At 36.0% G+C, this 23,542-nt stretch overlaps 1 protein-coding gene across 3 annotated transcripts in view; it reads right to left on the bottom strand.

The window, feature by feature from the left end:
* cadm2b (cell adhesion molecule 2b) overlaps positions 1-23,542 on the bottom strand; it is a 184,894-nt gene that overhangs the window by 52,407 nt on the left and 108,945 nt on the right. For all 3 annotated transcript variants that reach the window (XM_053646612.1, XM_053646611.1, XM_053646613.1), the window contains exon 2: positions 15,127-15,153. In XM_053646612.1, coding sequence (XP_053502587.1) covers positions 15,127-15,153 — 27 coding nt within the window. The remainder of the gene's footprint in view (positions 1-15,126; positions 15,154-23,542) is intronic.

Raw genomic sequence — 23,542 nt, 5'->3', positions numbered from 1 at the left:
AGCAGCTCGGAGTACCTTTACTCTCTCTCTCTCTCTCTCTATATATATATATATATGTGTGTATATATATATATATATATATATATATATATATATATATATATATATATAAAGTAAAGTAAAAATAATAGTAAAAAATAAAGTAAATATATGAAAACTATTGCTCAGACATGTAGTTTTCATATATTTACTTTATTTTTGCCATATTGTTAACTCCAATGTCAACTCCAATGTTGAGGCATATTACAGTAAAGGGCTTGAACCTGAATCTTGAATCTAGTTCTAGTTGCATTGTTTATATTCATATGCTTGTTCTAACATGCGGTTGTTCAATATGTATCATTATGATTGGTGTAATAGTGAAGTTTTCTGTGAGGAGGTGTTCATTTAGAATTTTTGGAAGGAGTCTCCAGTGTCAGTGCTTTGTAACAGTCAGAGCTAAAGTTTTCCAACAGGGGACAGACAGAGGGCTTTGCAGTTCTGCGGTTTCTTTGTAACATGCCAAGCTGTATTTTTAATTTTTGTTTTATTAACTACAATGGAGAGAGATAGATAAAGAAATGAACGGCTGGTGAGGGAACGACTGGTTATATAGTAACTTCTATAAAATAAGTGATAAGATGAACTAAATTTAATGCATGTTCTACAATAATAAACATAACTATATATGTTGTAATTAATAAGAAATTGCAGTGGAATAAGAGGAACACTTAAAACACTTCTTGTTTTGTTACTGGCTTCTTACTTGTTACTGGAAAATAATCAACTTCATGGAGGTAAGAGAAAACTGCTACACATCAGAGCACATTACACCACCCATTCTTTGATTATTTTCCTATAACAGCATGTCTCATCATGTTTTATTCCTTACTTATAATTACATGCATCATAGTGCTCATAGTCTTTGTTAGTGATCAGCCCCAGCTATCTTTCAGAACAGACAAACTAACATGGGGATAACTCTTCATACTTAGAGGTCAGTGTGTGAGTGTCTCTCGCATTACTGGTGAGTTAATCCTGTGTTTTGACAGTCTCTGAGCAGCAAGGAAGCATCACCTGGGCTTCCCACCAGCATATCTTATTGTTCTGCTCTCATAAAGGTGACATTGGATCTGCCTCTAACATGGACCGCATGCTATGTATGTATTGTAGGCACTGCGGAGGATTCAGCTTTCCTCATCAGTCAGGAGCTGCGGGAGCTTTCAAGGTGTGAGATGCAGCAATCATAGACTCTGGGGTTTGAACCTTATGCATCCCTGTCTTGTAGTTTATCAGAAAGAAGAACGATTCGGATCAAGAGCAAACAAGGGATCTGAATCACAAGGAACAAACATGCTTACAGTTAAATCTCTATTTTGGTGATTAAAGGTTGGAAACACTGCATGTAACAGAGGGATTTTAATCAAATGTGACCTTTAGCTACGGTATACAGTATGTTGCAAATTAGTTAAAGGAATTCAGCATTTCCACCATGTAATTGGAAAATGAATGGAAAACTCATAATGGATAACTAAGTGCAGTTGCTGAATTACATCAGAAATTTTTTATAACAAACATGTTATTCTTATTAAAGCTTTTCTATTTTGTTTTATGTGGCCATTAACTTACATAATACATAATCATAAAACACAGGAGTGAACAATGCAGTAAAAAAAAAAAAATCAATTATGTTTACTTTTTCCTGAGGTGATGTCCATGCATGAACAAACTGTTGCACTTCTCTGTTTACTTTAAGCTATGTCGACTACACTAACTAACAAAAAAACATTATTTCTTTCTGAAAAGACAGTCACATTTCTAGAAGGATTAATTATACAGATTTAATTGGCAAACACCTTTAAATGGAAAATTCACAAGTGTGCTACAAAAATATGTAAGCATAAATGTTTACCGACTGCACCAACAGCTGCCCTTAGTCTTTCATTTTAAGTGATTTTAGAGTAAACTGATATTCTGTTCCTTTCTCAGTACAGGGAAACATGATGAAATTATTTTCGGCAAATCGCACATGCATTACAGATGCAGCAGGTAGAGATTAGTTTGTAAAGGACTGAATTTGTCTTTTTACTTTGTGCTTCATTTTAGTACACCATCATTAGATTGGCAAGCCAACAGACAGATTGCATGCATTTGTCGATGTTAAAACCGACTTATCCTGGCCGTGCAATGCAGGAATACAGACAGTACCCCTGCAGCTAACCACTATACCACATGAACACTTAAATATAACGACTAGCAGTAAGTCTTGCAATAACAAATTGTGTGTTATAACATTTAGGATGTTATATAAACTGGCTAACATTCTAATAATTAATTCGAATAGAGTCATGAATTAAATAATAGCGAATTCTAGCAGTTTTATTGATCATTTCAGATTGCTCTTATCCCACATGTCATTCTTTGAAAAATGGAATACAGCTTAGGCAACGACAGAAATTCAGCTAAGAAATGTTTAAACGTGATCATTTTGCACACACAGAATAAACTAACTGGATCTTGACCATTTGATTGGACATAATATGAGACTACACAGGGCTGCACATGATGGATGTCAGGGTGTTAGGTCAGCAGAGTGTATAGGCAGTGCACTGATATTGAACACAAAATTTCACTGCATCAGTTAATAACAGATATCGATATTACATCAAAAGGGAGAGTATTACAGCACAGCGAGCTCACTCAGGCTTAATCTCAAAACTACAAGATCGTGCAGTGGCAAAATTGTGCCGCATGCCTGGTAGCAAATGATGACATCTCACATAAAAGGATTTGGACCTGAAATGAAATCATTTTCTTTTTCTCGTAACTGAAATTATCTGTAGGCTGGTGTTTGCTCAAGCCATAGCATAACTGGTAGACAATTCTAGGTTATAATGTAATAAATATATTTGGAAACAACTAACTTATATTATTCAAATTATTATGTTTATAGATACTGACAGATACTAAACTCTAAAAGCATCTACTAAGTAAGATCAATTTAACCCAGGGTTGCAAAATTTCAGTCCTGGAAGTCCAAAGTTCCTGTTTTAACACACCTACTAAATCTTAACCTTAACAGATGCATTCAGTCAGGAGTCTCTGAGCAGGGAAATTACAAAACAGCATGGATTAAGCAAATTTACTTCACTTGCAGACTGAACTCCAGATTTACGAATCTGGAAACTTATACTTTATGCTTCTCTTTATGCTTCTGAAAATGAAGATTTTATCTGGCAAATGTGCTGGATACCATCAATAAAAATTACAGGAAGTTATACTGAAGAAATACACACTTCGAATTTATTGTATATTAATCCTTTATTGTATGGTGTTGCCAAATGGCAACAATTACTTGATTTTGAACAATACATTTATGAGAGGTAGTAAAACAAAACTTTTTATTTTTTTTTTTTTTTATGTAACTGGAAAAGGTGGGCTTAAACTTTGACATAACAACAACAACAACAAAAAATGCCATGTCAGATGACCAGGAAGTGCTGTTTGCACGTCCTTTTCTGCAATCATGGCATGATGAAGTTCATCCTTGGAAGGCTCTAAAAATTTGATTAATTTTTCAATATTTAGGCAAAACTACATAAAGGAAAAAATTGAACCACTATCTGAGATAAGTTACCATTTACCTTTTGTCATTTAAACAAGTTTATATATTTTGAGTATTTTGTTAAAAGGTCAAATGTAATTGTTGCCATATGGCAACAACATGCAATAATGGAACTGTGGTAAGTGCGTTAATGAATTGAAAGAGGCCTATATAGCAAAAAAGACACAAGCCTTCGCAAACAGTATATTTACAATTTTTCATATTCAAAGTAAGAAAAACTGTTGTAATTTGAGACAATTTGCAATTGCAACTTATGTTGTAAATTTTATGTTGCAAGAGAAAGAATGAAGAATTCAAGGGAAGGAACCAAAACTCTGCAACTTATAGTCTGGAAAATGCAGTAATTGGAATTGTACTTTCATACAATTTGTGTTATTTTTTACTCTATGATACATTCTGCCATTGCACACTATTGCTATATGGCAACAATGGTGCCATATAGCAATATTTATATATATATATATATATATATATATATATATATATATATATATATATATATATATATATATAAATCAAATGAATAATTCATTTGGCTAATTTACTCTGTGTATTAGCTTTTATAGTTTTATTGATTTATTCATTTTTTATTCAGTCATCTTTCTTTTATTTTCACTTTATTCATCTGTCTTTCATAAAAGAGCCCTCTAACAAAAAGCTTTTTTTTTTGTTACAGTCTACCGCTGGGGGAAAAAAGCTGGCTCATGCTACTGTTCTGCCCAGTCTATTGTTTTGCTGTGTTACAGAAATAGACTCCAAAGCCTGTAGCAATATAAAACTGTCCTCAAGTGGACAAGTAATAGCAAAAGTAGCAGAATTTTTAACACTCAACTTTATGTCCCAGCTAACAGAGAATGTTATAAGAACATTCATCATGTATTCGACAGCTTCTAAGAAGAGCAGACTGAAACATCGCAGAAATAACCTCCATGCAATGTTTTAAAAACATCTACTATAATACCAGGGTGCAAATTCATTAATGAGACCATGTGGGAAGCCAAAGCTTCAGTACGCTTGACCAGTCCCATGTTATGTTTGCCCAGAAGTACATTTAACTAGGCGAAAAAGCAGCAACTAATGGAATTAAGCACAAAGGTATGACAAGCTAATTATGTACGATGGCAAATAAGCAAGTACTTATTTTTTCTGGTAATGAAGCATATTGTTTACACCCTTGACAAAAAAACAGAAAGTCTTTGACTTACATTTTGGCTATGAGCTGTGAGTTGCATCTAAAGTCATTATTTGAGATAGCATCTTCATTTTCACTTGATGATTGTGAGGAAATTGTTAAATAGTGAGGTGAAATGAGGTGTGTTGTGTTGTGATAGCAAATTAGAGTTATAGGTTTTGTGCTTCACGCTACTGTATTTTGCTCAGTTTAGTCACACTCTCCAAATATCCATTCACATATCTGATTCTGACTCTCTACCATTCGTTCAAAGCAGATTATTATTCCTAGAAAAAATTGTTCCTACCAACAGCCAGGTAACAAGTACGACACCATCAAGGTGCTTTGCACCACAGAGTAATAATATGATGAACCTGATGAATTATGAAGTCATCATTCATATGATGAATTGAGGCACATTACATTTAAACAAACTTATAAATTGGAATGTTTTCTTTTTTTACGAAAGTCAACAGACAATAGAGTGAATAAAAAAATGCTGGTGAATGATATCAACTCATTACTGAACCTGATAATCTGTCGCACAACTGCTTTTTTTTTTGCAGAAAACTACTTGAATTGGTGAAATTGCAATTGAACAAAATTGTGTTGCCCGGCCTTTCGCAGTGATGTTTGTTGGTAAATGAGACCTTTTAGCTGTACTCATGTTCGACACATGTGAATCGACGGAGGCTTTGGCTGAATGCACGTTGGTATGACGTCACATAATGCTTCTTGGTCCAAATCTGCGGAAAATCTGTGGTAATTTTGGAAAATTGCAAGCTCCTCAGAATATTATGGAGTTTGCTGGATTTTTCGCTCATTTCTGCAATCGCAAATTCCCAGCAACACCCAGAAACATTAAGAGTGTGAACATTCTTCGGAACCATTCAGAAAATGTTCTGCTAAACCTAAAATTCTTAGTTAGGATTGTGATCCTGCACAGGCTAATCTGTTAAAGTATCATCTTAATAAGTATCATTAGAACAAGGTGAAAACTGGAAGACAAAATGTGTGAGACAATACATTACTCAAGCTTGTGTGGCTTAAACTGTTCATTTCATTCTTTTTCCTTCGTGTATATATATATATATATATATATATATATATATATATTTTTTCTCTGTGATTTTTTCCTCTCTGTTCCAAACTATATGGAGAGCACTTTGTTATAGCATCGTATCATAAAGTCAACATGTCTTCAGCGCATCTACTGAGAAGAGGCAGAAATCACGGCGAGAGAGAATGAGCCATGTGGTCTAAAAAAGCTTTTTTCTATTTCAGCTGACTGAGCCACATAATGGAAATCTGGGCCTTGATGAATGGCCAGAAGGCAGTGAAGCAAAGCATGGCAGAACAAACCGTAGACTGCAGGCACGACCAAAAAACTAACAAATAAACGGAGGGAGAAGGTCTCACCTCAGTTCATTACCCACTGATATGATCCCCCATTCTCAATCTGGACTGATGTACAGTCTTTATTCACTATATTAAAGTTGACATCAGAAGTGTACAACAGAAGTGTGTGTGTGTGTGTGTGTGTGTGTGTGTGTGTGTGTGTCACATCACCGGGTGTCATGGGATACAAACAACCCTTTATCATGCCTTTACTGATTCTCAGGGGCTACTGAATATCTAGATAAGGGCACAGCAAAAGCTTCTCTATAAACGAGTTAATATCAGTGCAATGCAAATCCGAGCAGCAACTTCAATAGATTCATCAAGTCGTAATTCATATGGCTTTCTCACAGATCCAGCGATAGCCCATGAGACTGTGAGTCAACTACACAAGTGCTATTTTTTCTACTTAACACTTATGAGGGAAGTAATGAACGGTGTGCTTATCTGATCAATTCCAGTTTCATGGCTTTACAGCTCGGAGCCAACAGCAGATTAAATGAGAACTAATGGGAGAGGAAATATGATTTGGAATTCTATGTGATGAGTATGTCTGTCAGCTGTCTTTAATGGGCAAAGCAAAATTAACGTTCAGCGTTTGTGAAGTGTCCTCATGCTGCAGTAATGAGACAGAAGATGAATTACCTTTCGTGCAGGGTTTCATTTTGACACATACACACGCACAGCTATACAAAATGTGTGCACAGAACGCAGGAACACATTCTGGAAAGGCACAGTCTTTTCAAAGGCAAGCCTAGAACACACGTGCACATGTGAATGCTTGTGTAAGAAGATAAAATTTTTGAATTAACAGGTAATTGACAAGCTCTGACAAAGAGAAACGCATCTTTAACCTGATTGGTCAGATGTTCGTGGTCCACATTGTTTGTTTTTAATCTTGTTAAAACTAAACACTAGAGACCAACGAGACTGGAGTTTTCACTCTAAGCAGGTATTTTATTGGCAGCTGTCAGTGTGAGGAGAGAGTTTATACTTAATTACTCCATATTACACACCCTGAAACACTTTAAATATGTTTATATTAAAATGTTTATGATGTTTTTAGTGATTCTGGTGCTGATTTATTGATTGGTGCTGTATTTTTGTTATTCCTGTGAGAAGTTAGCGGTTGTGTGCCTCACCGACATCACAGTGGGACACTGCTGTACAGTTATGATGGTGTTTTATAGGAGAAAAATGTCAGCAATCTCTTGTGGCTAATGTACAAAACCGTTAACCCAAGTGAAAATTCATTGCAACATTATTCCTGGACACCATTAAAGATTGCGTGTAAATGATAAAGATTAATTAGCAAGTCTTATAGAGTGGATTTTTCCTTTAATCTAGTGATGTATAGTATATCTGTCCAGATCTGATCCATGGTTGGCATCTATTCTTGGCCTTTTCCTCCACTCTCACAGCTACCTCTACATCACTATGCTAATGATACTCAGCTCTATCTGTCCTCCCCTCCAGCAGACTCCTCAGGCTGCCTTCCAGATATTTCAGCCTGGATGAGGGATCACTTTCTCTAACTCAACCTTTCAAAGCTAGAGATTGTTGTCATCCAGCAAGTCCCTCTATCCAATACAACATCAAATTCAACCTCAGTTTATTGTTGCTACTACTACCAAGGTCCACCAGGAATCTTGAGGCAACAATATATGAGCCGTCTGCCTTCATAAAGCACACTGTGGTGATTTTCCAATCCTGCAGGTTTGATTTGTATGTCAGGAAGTGCATTCCATACCTGGAATGCATGACAGTTCATCTAGACACTTTGAATATATTTTGATTTATTGCCTTTGGCAGACACCCTTTTCCAGAGCAACTCTGTACTCTTCATCAAAAACCTATTCTTACACTACAATACAAATAGATACTGTAAGGGTCTAGCCACCATCAAGCTTGAGAGGAGTTAGTGTGGGAGTTGGTACAGACATGAAAACAGATTGAGCTTTGTTCTATTCTCCTTTCCCTGTCTGATTTTCGATCAACCAAAAGACTACATCATAAGCTTCTCTTTATCTGAATTCCTTGAAGTCCTTGATATTTGCCTATAGAATAAGTTATAGAACTCTGCCCACCCATTAAGAGTCAATGCCATTCAGTTGTATTTATTTGTATAGATCTTTTAACAATAGCCACAAAGCAGCTTTACAGAAGTCCAGATGAAGATGTAGTCACTTGCTGTCCCAAGCACTCTCTCAGTGAATGTATTTGTGTGCATATGGCCTCTCTTTGACATACAATTACCTTCTTTAATATAAACCAATGTACCTTACATTTACTGTTACTAATTATTCAACATGTCCTATTAGTGTTGTTAGTGTACATTAATAGTTAGCTAGAATGTATTATTTTTAGTTTTGTGATGTTTGTAGTGCTTCTGTTATGAATTTCCGTTATGATTTTTGGACAATCGCATCTCTATCATGTCTTCTCTTGAGCTGTAATAGTGAAAACATTACAAATCAGAAAAAAATTATATTTGTCCACTTGTGGCCACTGAATCTTCTTAAAGGAACATCAAAAACAGCTTAAGCCCTGCCCAATTGGCACAATCATGTCATTTCATATATCTCTGAAAAGCGGGTTTACTAATATATACTGTATGTTGATTTATGTGTCATCATGTTATACATGTCAATTTCATTTATAAACCTTATAAACCCCAAAAGTAGAGTGGAAACACATCAGATCCCATTGTATTTTTAAAACCGTTTTTAAATTATTTTTTTCTAGAAAAAAAACTTTTTTATAAAAAAAAAATTAATAAAATTTAATTCCTATGCAGTAATAAAAGTTCATTCCTATGCCTAATTAGAAGAATATTAGTGGGGAATTTCACAAAATCTTGATCATGGCTGGATTGTATTCTTAAAAATGGCATCTTCTTTTTTTTTTTCTTTGAGTAAACAATAAAACAAATTCTGTTCCAACAAAGCGTTTCTGTGAAAGTCTTTCTCTTGTTGTGTCTTCAGAGTGAAATAAATATTTTAATTCTAACATCAAAAGACTAGATTTTATGTTTTATTAAGAATGCAAATTTATGCATATTTAATTAAACAAAGCCTCTTATTCATAAGCAAATGTGAATATTTGAAAAGGTTCCAATACAAAAAACAATTCTTGTAAGAATATTAGCAATCAACTGGGAATGATAAATTGTAATATCTATTGGTTTAAAGTATTATCCTATTCACCAGTAAATTCTTGTCTTAGTTACTGCTCAGTGTGCTCTTTCCACAACTATATTTGCTGCACTAGCTTCTGACCAGTTGGTGGATAATTTATTTTATAGCACTTGTATTACTGGTGAGTCCTTGAAAGGTTATATGCTTGAAGTGGATACTGCCTCACACATTCTGCATGTAATGGGAGTTATAAAAAGTTATAATTTTTTTTAGAAAAAAAAAAAAAAGAAGAGGTATCTCTTTTGCTGAATAGAGCAGTAGCTATAAATGCTTTTTAACAAAAAGCAAAAACAAGCAAACAAACAAAAAAACAGGTTTTCCATTTGTTGATTTAGAACTCAGAAATGGTCAGAGCTTGATTTATTGCTGACATAGTAATTATATTGATGGCAACACTCTTTACTAGTTTGTCAAAAGAAGGTGGTTTTCAAAAATGTGCCCTATATAGAGGCCTATTACAAATTCCCCAGCTGTACAGAAAGGAAAAAAATGAAAAGACAGAAAGGAACATAGCCCACCGACCAGAGCGCAAAGCTGACCTAATTATTAATCACTGCAAATGCAGCAACATGACACTTTTTAATTAATTGGCTGACTATGTGTGGCCTATTTGCCAACATGTTTGGGGAGCAGGTCTTACAGCATGGCTACAGACGTGTTATATTTAATTAGGACTGGAGGCTTCTCTTAGCACAAGCCCCGCAGTGGGACGATCAGGGCTAGCACTCTCCCTAGGGATGTTGGGAAGCTGTAATTTTTCAGGTCACTTACGCAGACAATTGCAAATTTCTAGCTAAATTAGAAAACCCATCTAAAACAACCATAAGGCTATCTAGTCCTATAATGGAGCTCTAGTAGTAATTTTTTTCTTCAGGAGCAAGGCGTCTGCATTAGAATGTAATTAAAACTATGTTCCTTTCTCTTTCTAAGTTTCACCAGGAGAGATTTAAACAAATCTCAGCTCGCATCAGTAAATTCTCATGTGAATTACGAACAGTGAATGAGAAAGGAAACTGGAATTACTTCATTTAATGGCAAAAAAAAAAGCTTCCTCAAAGATAGACTTAATTTTGAAATAATCTGTGATTGTTTAGGCTGTGCTTCAAATTGAGTTGACACACACACATACACCTAGGGATAATTCACTTACCATCATGTTTTTGGGAAGTGGGAGGAATTACAAAAAACCTGGAGGAAATCCATTTTCTCTGTATTGACAGGAACGCAAGTTCTGTATAAACCTGGGAACTCAGAAGAGCCATCACTACCCGCTGCAACCCTTTTCCACCCGGCTCGTTATTCAAATACTAAAGTAGTAAACATTTTGTTTAACCAGTAATACACTTCTTAAGTAGTTTCATCAATATTGCCCTACCCTTCCTCAAATTTGACAACGTTTATTTTTATCATTATGTTTTAAATCTAAATAGCATCAGGATTTCCAGCTGCGTCATGACACATGACACTATTCAGGCTATAAATGTTACGAGCACCTCCACAAGAGGTTTGGCTAACTAGAGCTCCACCTGAGATGGATATTTGAATGTAATCTCACATCTGTTCACACACTTTTTTGGGGATTGGATTTCCCCCTCACCTATGTTCTCACCTATTTGTTCACCTGCCAATTCCCACTCACCAGCCAGCCATCCCCAATCATGGCTGTGGCCATCTAATTATATTATGGCAAGTTCAAAACCAGAAGATAAGGCAAATGCTTTTCTTTTGCACCCTCTGGAGCTGTTCACACACCTTTTTCACAACTTGACTCATTATACTGTTATAGGTAAGCTAGCACTTTTATATCTGTTTACATGTATGTGTTTGTTTTAAAACACTAATCTCTAGTCTTTCTGTTTTTGTTTCTGATAGTTTTCAGCTGTCACAAATTCAATCCCTAGTGACCTCCAGTGGGTTTTAGTGTTCTCCAAAATACTCAACATTATGGGAAGGACCTTGGACAAAGACAAGATTTGTATATTTTGATCTGAATGGAATATGAAGATTTAAAAACAAACTTTAACATTAGGGTTAGCAACAAGTTTAGTGCGTCATGTATTTTATTGTTTATTTTATTTCCATTTGAGTGGTGATGAATACAATATTGGTGTTCTACCAGTGTGGCCTTTCTACCTTTCACAGGAAATTGCAGCTAAGATGGATTTTGTATGTGATCGTAGATCGTTCAGCCTTAATAGCAGGATCCTGCAATAAGATCATAACTTGGAGATAAACACTTCACACGCAATAAAATAGTGCTTTTCTGTTTACTCTCACCCACTTTGTGACAGCTGTTTGAAATTCAATTTGGGCAGATATGAGAAAATCCATAGGTAATTATATAAGAGTCAAGACTCCATTACTGTTGCTTATGACTACTGTAGAATAAATCAATCTAAGTTAATGACTTGTCAGAATGTGTTTGATTTATCTCAGGTTGACAGTACTAAAGAGTGCAAAACATCTTCTTTTACCCAGAAATCTACCTTATGCATGGATACATTTTTGATTAATTATGTATTCGTTAGACACAAGGCATCCTTAAATGTGAGCAAGATAATGAAAAGTATACAATCTGTAAAGAAAATATTAATTATTGCATATTAATCATTGGCAATCTGGACCATCATGTACTGGTTAATCCAGTAATCAAAAATATAATAAATATGAAGTCTTTTTCCACATAATATTCAGAATTGGAGATTGCTTACTAAAGAATAACCAGATTCTGTTCAGAAACAGGCACACACAAAATTCATAGCTAGAGACACACAAATGCCCCTATTAAAGCAAAGGCTGTGCACTATCCTCCTTGCTAAATTATCACCATGGGTGGTAAGAGTCAGCAGAACAGGGAATGAATTTCCCGCCTCTTAGAATAAAGCCCTTGAGTGCTTTTCTCTCTCCTTTAAAGAGAAGGGCACAGACACTGCAATGACACACCGCTGAATCGTAATAGCTCAGTGGTTTAAAAGCACTTTAGACACCCCCTTAACATGGAGACAGACCCAGACACATTTCCCAAAAGTACCGTTTCGGCCACTGCTAAAAGCCTTTTAAGGCAAGTTAAAGGTGGCAGAATTCACACAAACTCTCGTGAAATTACTGAGAAAGAAGGGCACATGACGCGTCACCTCCTGCAATCAAAAACATGGTATGATTATAATTCATTTAAGCAAATATGAACATTGAATTTACATATCTCACTTCTGAATAAAGAATGCTAGTTTGTTTTTGGAAGACAAAATTGACTCATTCGCTTTATCAATGATCTATCATGGATATATTATTCATGCAATCACATAGTGCAAAATGCAGCTAAAAGTGGCTTTGTTGTATTGCTGGGGATGACCTACTGCTGTGCTCAATTTCACTCAACTTATCAGCACAACTCCTTTCATATCCCTAGAGGAGCATGAGGTGCAATTTGCTGAAAGCAATAGGGAAATACGTGAACACAGATTGTACAGAAGATTGTCCAGTTTTCTCCCATTGCACAGGTGAGTCAAGACTGAAAAGCCACTAGTAATACTTTAACCCTTAAATAGTCATTTGGGGTCTGTCATGCTTGGACCAGATTAAGAGAAACATTCTGTACACAGGTTAAAATAAACAATGAGAGTTTTTTTTTTCTCATTAATATAATGAGAGTGTATATTTAAAAAAAAAAAAAAAATATATATATATATATATATATATATATATATATATATATATATATATATATATATATATATATATATTGTATTTGAAACAATTACCCAAGAAATGTGCACATCCGGGGCATTTCGTGGACAGGTGTGTTCACATTAAAGACAGATATGGTTATGGATGTAAACGGACGTGACAAAAACATCTGATCTGAACAAAAAATTGGAATTGCTCCAAGAAGCTTGTAATGTGAATGTAGCCTCAGGCCATGCCATTGATATTGGGGGCTTTTAATTAATTAATTGTGCTCAAGTTCATACGTCTGTACTACCTATCAATAGATATTTTAATTAAAGTGCTAGTATGGTGATGGAAGATATTTTGCCACTGACACCAACAACATATTTCTGGAAGACTATGCACATATTTTAAATGCTTTTTTAATTGGTCTATTCAAAACAGAGATTGAACTATGCCTACTCCAAAAAAAAAAAAACCCAAAACAAGCTAAAGCAAACTACAATTTCATAATTAAATCTTGTGCAGGAATTTATTTCTTGACCCCAATTTAGCATCCCATAGCCACATTAAACTAAAATGTCTTTAACACATTATACACAAGAAAAAAAGGAACAATTCCAGTGAAGACAACATTAGACTGCACATTTAGAAGCATTATTGCACGATTTCAAACTGCTAGTGCAAGTCCTTGATTTAATTAAAGCATTCCAGGTTTTGGTTTATTTGACATCTCACCTTAAGAAAAAGTGCTTGTGATTTGAACAAGCAACTTACAGGTTACGCAGAGTTTATAGGTCTCTGGAGACTTGAAAAGTTATGTCTATTGATAGACATTTTTAATTAAAGAGTTGGCATAGGGATGTGAGATACTGTACAGTATATACTGTGGCCATTGCCACCCACACCATATATGCATGAGGACTATTGTGCATGTATTTAAAAATATATGGCTTTCATTAAACTTTCATTGAACTACACCTAACATTATTGCATTATTGAAAATTCAATATGGCAAATTAAGCAGCAGGAAAAGAAATCCAGTGAAGTCTGGCACAAGCATTTTGATTTCTAGACTCATTTGAAAACCCCCAAATCCCAGAAGTTGACTAGGCTAAAAAGGGTAGCTAATGTTATTTAATAACTTAAGGTGAGATAGTTTGCTAGTTAAATGCATTAATACAGAAGGGAAACAAGTGAGTATATAATCATTATCCTCTCCTATCAAAATGTCTAATGAAGCACACTGCGTTTGCAATCTTGGCAAAAAGACATCAAGTCCTTGTCTATGGGATTTGGTGTTTTCCTCACATTGTACATTAAATCTATTATCTTTATCTATTCATTTATCTATTATCTTTAACTATTATCTATTATCTTTTCCAGTCTGGCAAGTACCTTTACTTTCTCTCAATACTGTATACTGTGCTGATCTTTCTTTCTTTCTATATTTATTTTTATTTTTTTGCATATTCCTGATTCGGTTAAAAACAACAACAACAACAACAACAACAACAAAAAAAAAACAACAAGTGGCTTGAGGTGCTTTATGTGCCTTGTTAGTATTAATAAAAATGAATAGTCCAGACATAAAATCTGCTTGTCACTGGTGCCCAGGTAAGATATTTTCCCACCCCTGTTTAGATTATCTACTCAACACCATCAAACACAAACCTTTTGCTATTTGCTGAGAATCATGTGATAAACTGATTCCTGACATCCTAAAGAAGATTTGCAGAGTCTATAAAGTAGACTATCCAAATAGTGCTACAATGAAAAAGATTAAAATCCTGTCTATAGGCTTTCACACTGATTTTCATTGTGAAACAGTGTGCATGTTCTCTTAACACTGGTCACCACTAAGTTATTTATAAACCCAGAAAAGTGAAAAGAGCTGATACAGTTCATAAAAGCTTTTCCTCGGGTCAATTTATCAAACATCCCTGGTTTGCTTTCTAGCCGACAGATGCTATGTAAATTCACCCGAGCTCCTTTGGGAGATAAGAGGAGTCTGATTGGAGCATAGTTTATTTAGAACTGTGTTCGACATAAATCATCAGGCTGCAAAGACACAGAAGACAACTCACCTTTCGCTTTGTTTTTGGTTGCCGCCTCTGAAAAAAGAGAGATAGATAGAGCAAGAGAGGGCGAGAGAGAGCGAGAAAGAGAGAGAGAGAGAGAGAGAGAGAGAGAGACAGAGACAGACAGTCAGGCAGATTGTAAAAGCAAAATATGCTGTTCTATAGATGCATTCCTTTAATCTAGCCCTGTTTACATTTAAGTGGTATTCCTTGACATTGTGTTCGTCTTTCTGTCAGGCACTTTGAAAAGAGCTTGTGCCTGAATGCATATGTCTTGTCCTTTCATTATGCCAGGCCTTCTGTTTTGCATGCATTTCTGCCATATATACTTGGTGATGAGGAGCATAATGGTGATATTTTACAGCATGCGCCATCTGCATAGAGTTCTTTGCGAAGCCTGCTGAATAATTAAGTTCAACCTTTCAGAGTCAGTGTGAACACAGAACATCAAAGGATGAAGTGAGCCTAAAGAATGAAATGACACTGATGTTAGCGTCACGCGGGAATGTGACAAAAGAATAGCACAATAGGGTCTTTTATCATAGTTCCAAGGACTTTCTTACTTCCTCACAACCCACATACTCTAAGAACTAAGAGCAAAGAAGATATGCATTAGGCACAGATTTGCTAATTATAAAAGCATTATCTACGTTACACAAGGATTTTTGACGAGACATTTTCGGAAACTGAAAGGACAATGATATAACATCATCATGCTAGATTGTTATATAGAGTAGATCATAAATATATTGCCTTCCTGCTAAGGATTTAAAGGACTAATATCTTTAGACAATAGATTGGATCCGAGCCTACAGGGCTATGAAGCTAACATTACTCAGTCTGCTGTGCGAAAGGGCACTGGCATACCGTTTAAAGATTCATTGTTTTTGACACTCGTTAATCTCTCCTGTATCTGTGCCCTTCCCATGTTCCCTTTTACATTTAGGTTATTAATCTATGACGCCATGTGAGGTGTTGGAATATAAGTGTTGACATAGTCAGACTCCATGATAAGATTCTCCTTGCTGTGGGCAGAAAATGCTTGCCAATTCCTGAGAAGAATAACAATGTGTCTGAGCATGCACTAGAACGCAAATGCTTTTAATCAAACTGTATTTGTTTAGCATAAAGATTGTTCCTGTAATTTTTCCCATGTAGCTTATTTTTTGCTATATGTGACTTGTAACTGAAAAAAAAGACCTGACATGATATTCCAAGGATGTTCGTTTATACAAGGCTTTACTTAACAGTAATGTTAATGAGGCTACATGACACTTGCCTAAACATTCCATGAAAACTGATTTAAACATATATACATAAATATAAACATATCGCTTGATCCAACATGTCATCTAATATTATAGTGACATAATTCATTACTTCATCTTCAGCAAGCGCTTTATCCTGGTCAGTGAATCCGGAACTATGGGTGTGAGGAATACACCCTGGATGGGACACCAGTCCATCAGAGGGCACCACACATACATTCGCACACTTATTTGCACACACATTCATGTCTAGAGGCAAACTGGACATTTAATCCATCCCAGCATGTTTTTGAGAAGTGGGAGGAAACCAGGAAACCCAAAGAAAACACGTATACAGGAAGAATATTTGAAACTCCAAACAACCTTTAGTTTACGATCGAACTGGAGACTCTGAACACCACTTTGGATCCTGACACCCAAGCTAACATTATACTGGAGTGAAATGATACTGTATATAATTTTACTGACCTATGAATGTATTATGACACTTTGTGCGCTGATGTATATTAGAACATAATGACAATTGATGTTATAGGTTACTATAATGTTGGTATGTCTCCTAATGATTATGACACAATATGTCAAACATCAAAACAAAACTCACTTTAGTTTAGGGTCAGAAACAATATGCAAACCTTATACCGATCAGCCATTACGTTAAAACTACCTGCCTAATATTGTGTAGGTCCTCCTTGTGTCACCAAAACAGCTGTGACCCATCCCGTTTTAGAGATGCTCTGAACCGGTCGTCTAGTCATCACAATTTGGCCCTTGTCAAAGTCACTCAGATCCTTATGCTTGCCCATTTTTCCTGCTTTCAACACATCATCTTCAAGAACTAACTGTTTACTTTCTGCCTAATATACCCTACCCGATGTTAGGTGCCACTGTAACAAGATAATCAATGTTTTTCACATCATCTGTCAGTGGTGTTAATGTTATGGCTGATCGTTGTATAAAGCTCACTTTTTTCTGGGTTATTGCAAATATTAAATGTAATAGTTATGCAAAAATATATTATAATTATAATCTAAGTCAGCACAAAAAGTGTCATAACAGCAAGATATCAACAAAAATCGATATCACTAATCTAATATTCCAAGTGTTACTTCACATCAAAATTAAGGAATATGTTGTTACATCATTTGACATATGGGCGCACGGAGTTTGCATGTTCTCCGTGTGTTGAGGGGGTTTCCTCCGGGTACTCTGGTTTCCTCCCCCAGTCCAAAGACATGCATGGTAGGCTGATTGGCATGTCTAAAGTGCCCGTAGTGTATGAATGGGCGTGTGAGTGTGTGGGTGATTGTGTGCCCTGCAATGGATTGGCACCCTGTCCAGGGTGTACCTCGCCTTGCGCCCAATGCTCCCTCGGATAGGCTCCAGGTTCCCCATGACCCCGAAAAGGATAAGCGGTATAGAATATGGATGGATGGATCATCTGACATATGATGGGATAAGCATTTATAAATGATTATGTAGGTTTATGTCAGCTGTCATGTCATATAGCTCTATGAACACCACCCTTAAATAAAGTGTTACCCAGTACTGGATTGGTCACATCCATTCCTCAGTGTAACAGTAATCAAGGCATAACTGACATACACAGTTAATCTGTGGAAGGCTTTTATTATATGCTCAGTGGTATGATGAATGTCCTCCATGCCCGTCCGTCCTTAAAAATGCATTAAAATGCTATGCTTTGAGAGGAGAATGGCAATTAGGCTGCAGTCCTGCAAAGTCCTCAGCCTCGACTGCTCCGTGGCATACTCAGATCTATGTCTCTCTCTTTCTCTCCTGTTCTGAAACCTGCCTGTGGGGGGCAGGTCCCTGTGGTGATTAGTCTAACCAACCATGAGAAAGAAAGGCTTTGTCCTCCACCACACAAGATCAGGGCCCGTCTCCCTCACCCTGCCAAACAGCTCCATCCCCTGCGGTCTATTGTTTTCGACTGACCCCTTGTCCGAGAACAACTCATCATACTCTGTTCACAAATTCTACTATCCTCTTTTCTTGAAAATGTTTTGCAATAAATAAATGCTTGGAGAAACTTACAGTTAGTGTTTATGGAATAAGCAGTGTGCTTGTCCTCTCAATGCCCTTTAAAAGAGCAGCGCCTCTCAGCGTTGATAATTAGAAAGAGCTGAGGTATGCATGAAAAGGCATGAGACTTCTTTTGCATTTCAGGTCAGTCTGTATTCTGCTTGATAGTAATTTACTTACAGGTTCTCTGATGAACAAAGACTGCATGTGTTTGAATATATTTACCTACAGGCCTATGTTGTTCAGCTGAAACATGCTAATATGGCTGAAAACCTCATGGCTACTTATGAAACATGTTAAAGTGGAGGAGAAAGAGTTAAAATATATCACAGAAAACATTATTTATTGCATTTGTATTTGTTTCATGAAATACACCTGCATTGACAAATAAAAATGACATTTCAGCATGTTCCTGAATGTTGCTAACTCCCAGAACTCTGATTTCCAGGTGTAAACATTAAAGCTTGTTTTCAGCCTCAGTACTGCAAACATGTTCATTAAGGTATTGTTCATGTTAGACAATGCAAGCTCAAATTTACTCAATGATCATATGAACATCGGTTAATGCAGGTGTTGATGTTTTTTAGATTTAAAAAAGTGTATTAACGCTAATCATCATGTTTTGTTCATGTTAAATATATTTTATTAAATTACACGATATGGCCAAAAGTATGTGGACACCTGATCTGCTTGATCATCCGCATTTTCTGAATCTGACTCAGGCTCAAACTGATACCGTAAAACTGACGCCATGTTGCTTAGTAGCTTAGAATTGCTTTAGAAGCCTTGGAGGCTGAAGCTAACCTAAGAGGTGTTACAGTTCTGATACATGCTTGAGGTTTTTCGCCAATCACAATGCAACAGATCAGCTGGCCAATCAGAGCACTCTGGGCTTTTTGGAAAGAGGGGCTTTGGAGAAATCAGAGCGTTTCAGGCAGCCTGGGAATAGAGGTACTGCAATAATGTACAGTATGTGACAAATAATGCATTTTTTAACATTAAAGCATGTTAACCTATTCTATTACACCCAATAAACAAAATAATGAATGTTTAAAAATGTTTAAAAATCATTATATTGACCCCTTAATTATTTTTTTAAAGTATATTAATGCTAAACATCATGTTTTGTTCATGTTAACTATATTTTATTAAATAACACTATATGGCCAAAAGTATGTGGACACCGGACTCTCATACCCATATGTGTTTTTTCCCTGACCTATTGCCACAAAGTTGGAAGAACAAAACTGTACAGGATGTCTCTGTATGCTGTAGCATTAAATTTCCCTTCATTGGAACTCATGGGCCAAAACCTGTTCCAGCATGACAATGGCACTGTGTACAAAGCAAGGTCAATGAAGACATGGTTTGTCAAGTTTGGAGTGGTAGAACTTGAGTGGCCTGTACAGAGCCCTGACCTCAACCCCACTGAACACGTTTGTGTTGTGAATGCTGACTGTGCGCCAGCCCTCCTCGCCCAACATCAGTGCCTGACCTGACTAATGCTCTTGTGGCAGAATGAACACAAATCCCCACAGCCACGGTACAAACTCCAATGCAAAGCTTTCACAGAAGAGTGGAGGTTATTTTAACAGCAAAGGGGAACTACATAGGGAGTGGGATGTTAATCAATCACATATGGGTGTGATGGTCAGGTGTCCACAAACTTTTGGCCATATAGTGTATGTCAGTTATGTAAAACATTACTGAACATTTATCACATTCAGAACAAGAGATAGGGCATTCTGAAGTGATATAACTATTCGACCATTTTGTTACTTGATAATGATCTGTGAGATCTTAACACACTAAATATTTTCTTGCTATAAATTTGTCTTCGTCATTTTTCCTTAAGGGAATGCAAACTGTAAATAAATAGATATAATCAGATACACAGACACAGACACATTTTCTGGCTATAATTCTTTACATAACTAAGCATCAGAAACTAGCAGAGAGTCACTCTGTTAGTCACTGTAATATATAAAAAGAGAAAATTAGATAAGAAAATGAATATGCTACCTCAATATTCACCATTAGCTTTCTTTCCCTCTTAACTAGTTTGGTTTAATGTGACTGGAGCACCCTATTAAATGAATAATATATAAGCAAAAGTGCCCTCTTCCCCCATCATCCACCACTGTGAGAGGTGACGGTCTGCCCATTGTCACCGCCATGCTGTTTCTTTCACCTGTGCTCACCTTAGCATTAATATTTTATCACTTCTATATTATTGATGAAGCATGAGCTGTATGTAATGGGAAATGCCGTGGGCCAATTACAGTGACAACTGAACACAATGCACACAATGAGAACCCCCACATAAACACTTCAGACTTCCCCATGGGGACACTTAACACTATACACTTTTAGACTTTTTTTGTTTTCTGCTTTATGGGAGAACAATGTTAAAACTTAAGTTCGTAGAGTTTGTAGTAAAATAAATCAGAGTATAAAGCCCAACCATGTTTGAAACTGAATATAAAGACCACATTGAAAGGTCAATCACACATTTGTACAATACCTCCATGGCTCTTTTGTGGACTCCAGAGGAGAAAATTGTACAGTGTTTCAAAGAAATTACACTTAAGTACATATTGAGTGAAGAAATTAAAAAGAGAAAATGGGAAATACAATAAAGAGGAAAATTGCATGTTATTATGCTGTATTTCGTTTCTTTCACTCTTTATTTCTCTGCAGTAAGGAAAGATGTGAAAATGGCTTTGGGGAATACAGGACGATCTTGGTAAATGTCAAACCAAATAATGTTTGTGGCTGTAAAATTAGAATTGGTATTTACCCAAAAAACTACAACGGAACATACTCCTAAAAAGAGATAAATTAGCCTTTATGCTTTCATGCTCTATGCAATATTGGTTGATTAGAGCAGTAGGAAAGACTCTATTTACTTACTGTGTATTGTTGATGTTCAGGTTTGAATCCCAGCCAGGCAGGTAGTGACTAAACTACTCATTCAAATATAATTTCTGTGTTAGTAATTTCACGATAAATCTGTGAAACTCTGGTCGCTGCTACTCTTCTCTATGTAGTTAGATCCCTTTCACTGAGTAATGTTTTTCATAATCCCAGTATTGCATCTTGATTCTGATTCTTCTATGTAGTTTTTCTGGCATAATATGGTTATAATTCTTGTTCACAATCAGTTCTAACTCTTATATAATACTGCATACAGGTTGATACACTGCTTAGTTGCAAGCAGGATGAAGATGCACCCATTCCATTCATGATAAAGCCAGGGAACTTTATCATGACTCATATCACAGTACTGTTATATTCTCAAATCTCACTGGCCAAAATATGTTCTTTAATTTTTCTATAATGGTAGCTCGAACAGATACATTATAGTTTCATTCACTGGCACTGATGCCACAAAAAAGTCTAAAAAAAAAAACCCTACTTGTTATTTGACAAAGAAAGCAATATATAATTGAAGCTTTCTGTACGGAAATATTTATTTAACATTTATGGAAGGAGTCTCTAGTGTCAGTGTTTTCTAATGGTCACTAAGTTTTCATGTGAGAGTCTTCAGAGTCTTATTCATTTCAAGAGCGAATAAAAGATTCTACATCCACTATAACATAAGTGATAACAGGAACAAACTTGTCTCACAGATGTTCGACATCATCTGTGAGATGTGGTTAAAAGGTATGATGTGTCATTCATTACTAAACTTTAAACTGTAATCAAGTTGCAAAGTTGATGTGGTATAAGCAAAATAAAACACTTCAGGACATGCTGATATAGGAAAGAAAAGAACTTCAGAGAGGTAACTGTTACTCTAACTTCAACCCCTCGTTGATTCTTTTCCTATAACAACACACCCGGTCATGTCTTATTCCTTACATACAAACAGACACTTGATATTTGAATTCACCACCAGGCTTGGCTGGCATTTACACTTAACTCTAGACCACAAATCTATAAAGGAAAGCTCAACTTTTTCCAAATGCAGCATCTTAGTCCTCAGCATTGTCCTGCCAGCAGCCCAAATACCTTGAAACTCCACATTACTCAGTATGCAGATAGAGTAGAGAAAATTACTTTGACATTAAGCGTCTTGTCCCTTTGCATGCTGATGAGGGACAGCGAGACAGAGGGGTAATAGTGATGGAGGATTCAACCTTCTGCTGTCCTTATCTGACATCTCCTTGGAGGAAAGACAACCTGTCAACACAGCACCTCCTGCTCTGCCCAGACTTATGCTGACAACAGAAACGACATTAGTGATTGCGTGCCTGTACACACATAAAACAGCCGTTTGACAGGCAGACCAAAAATAAATTAGAGAAGAGGGGTATTTTACCATTCCCTGTTGAGTTGTATACACGCACACGGCAGTTCGATTAATAATAATAACAAAAAAAACCTTACCTGAGAAGGATTTAATAAGGAGATGACTACAGAGCTAATGATTTCCAAATAGTTGCCTCTGTGATAACGAAACATAATTGATAATAATCAGGAACAGCTAGACAAAGCAATAAAAAATCTCTGATATAATTAAAATAGTCTTGGCCTCAACTGTGCACCAGTAAGGCCTGATGAAGTACTTCAAGGAGATTAAGAGAAGTAAAGGAGATTTGCAGAAAATTACATATTTGGAAATTAATTTAGGTTTTGATTAGAACTGCTCGTTCTTTATCACACTGTACACCAGGTTAGTCCGCAAAACACTTCCAAGTTCATGCTCGCTATAGTGTTGCAACAGAGAGTGAAAATTAAGTAAAAGTATGCATAGATATATTTACACATGCTAAGTCTTACAGAAACGTCACATGAACTTCAAATGTGATGAATCACTTTTATACATGTGATATTTTCATATGATTCATTTGTATCCACATTTTAATTTTTTCACATGTAGTGTATCGCTTTTATTTTCTCACATGATTCATTCATTTTGCGATCAGATATTGTTCATGTGATGCCACATGCGATTACTTGAATTCACATGTGCAATTTTAGGTCATAAGATATTAAAATGGACCCCTTTTTTAAATGTGATCACATACTAGTCACACAATCATGTGGGGGGAAAAAACACCTCATGAGCACATGTGAAACTTTTCCGGAAAGTTAATAGGTCTGTC

The sequence above is a fragment of the Ictalurus furcatus genome, chromosome 17 (assembly GCF_023375685.1).
Source record: "Ictalurus furcatus strain D&B chromosome 17, Billie_1.0, whole genome shotgun sequence".
In the NCBI taxonomy this organism is placed as follows: Eukaryota; Metazoa; Chordata; class Actinopteri; order Siluriformes; family Ictaluridae; genus Ictalurus; species Ictalurus furcatus.
The sequence above is the reverse complement of the archived record's forward strand: the minus strand, read 5'-3'. Positions and strand labels throughout refer to the sequence as shown.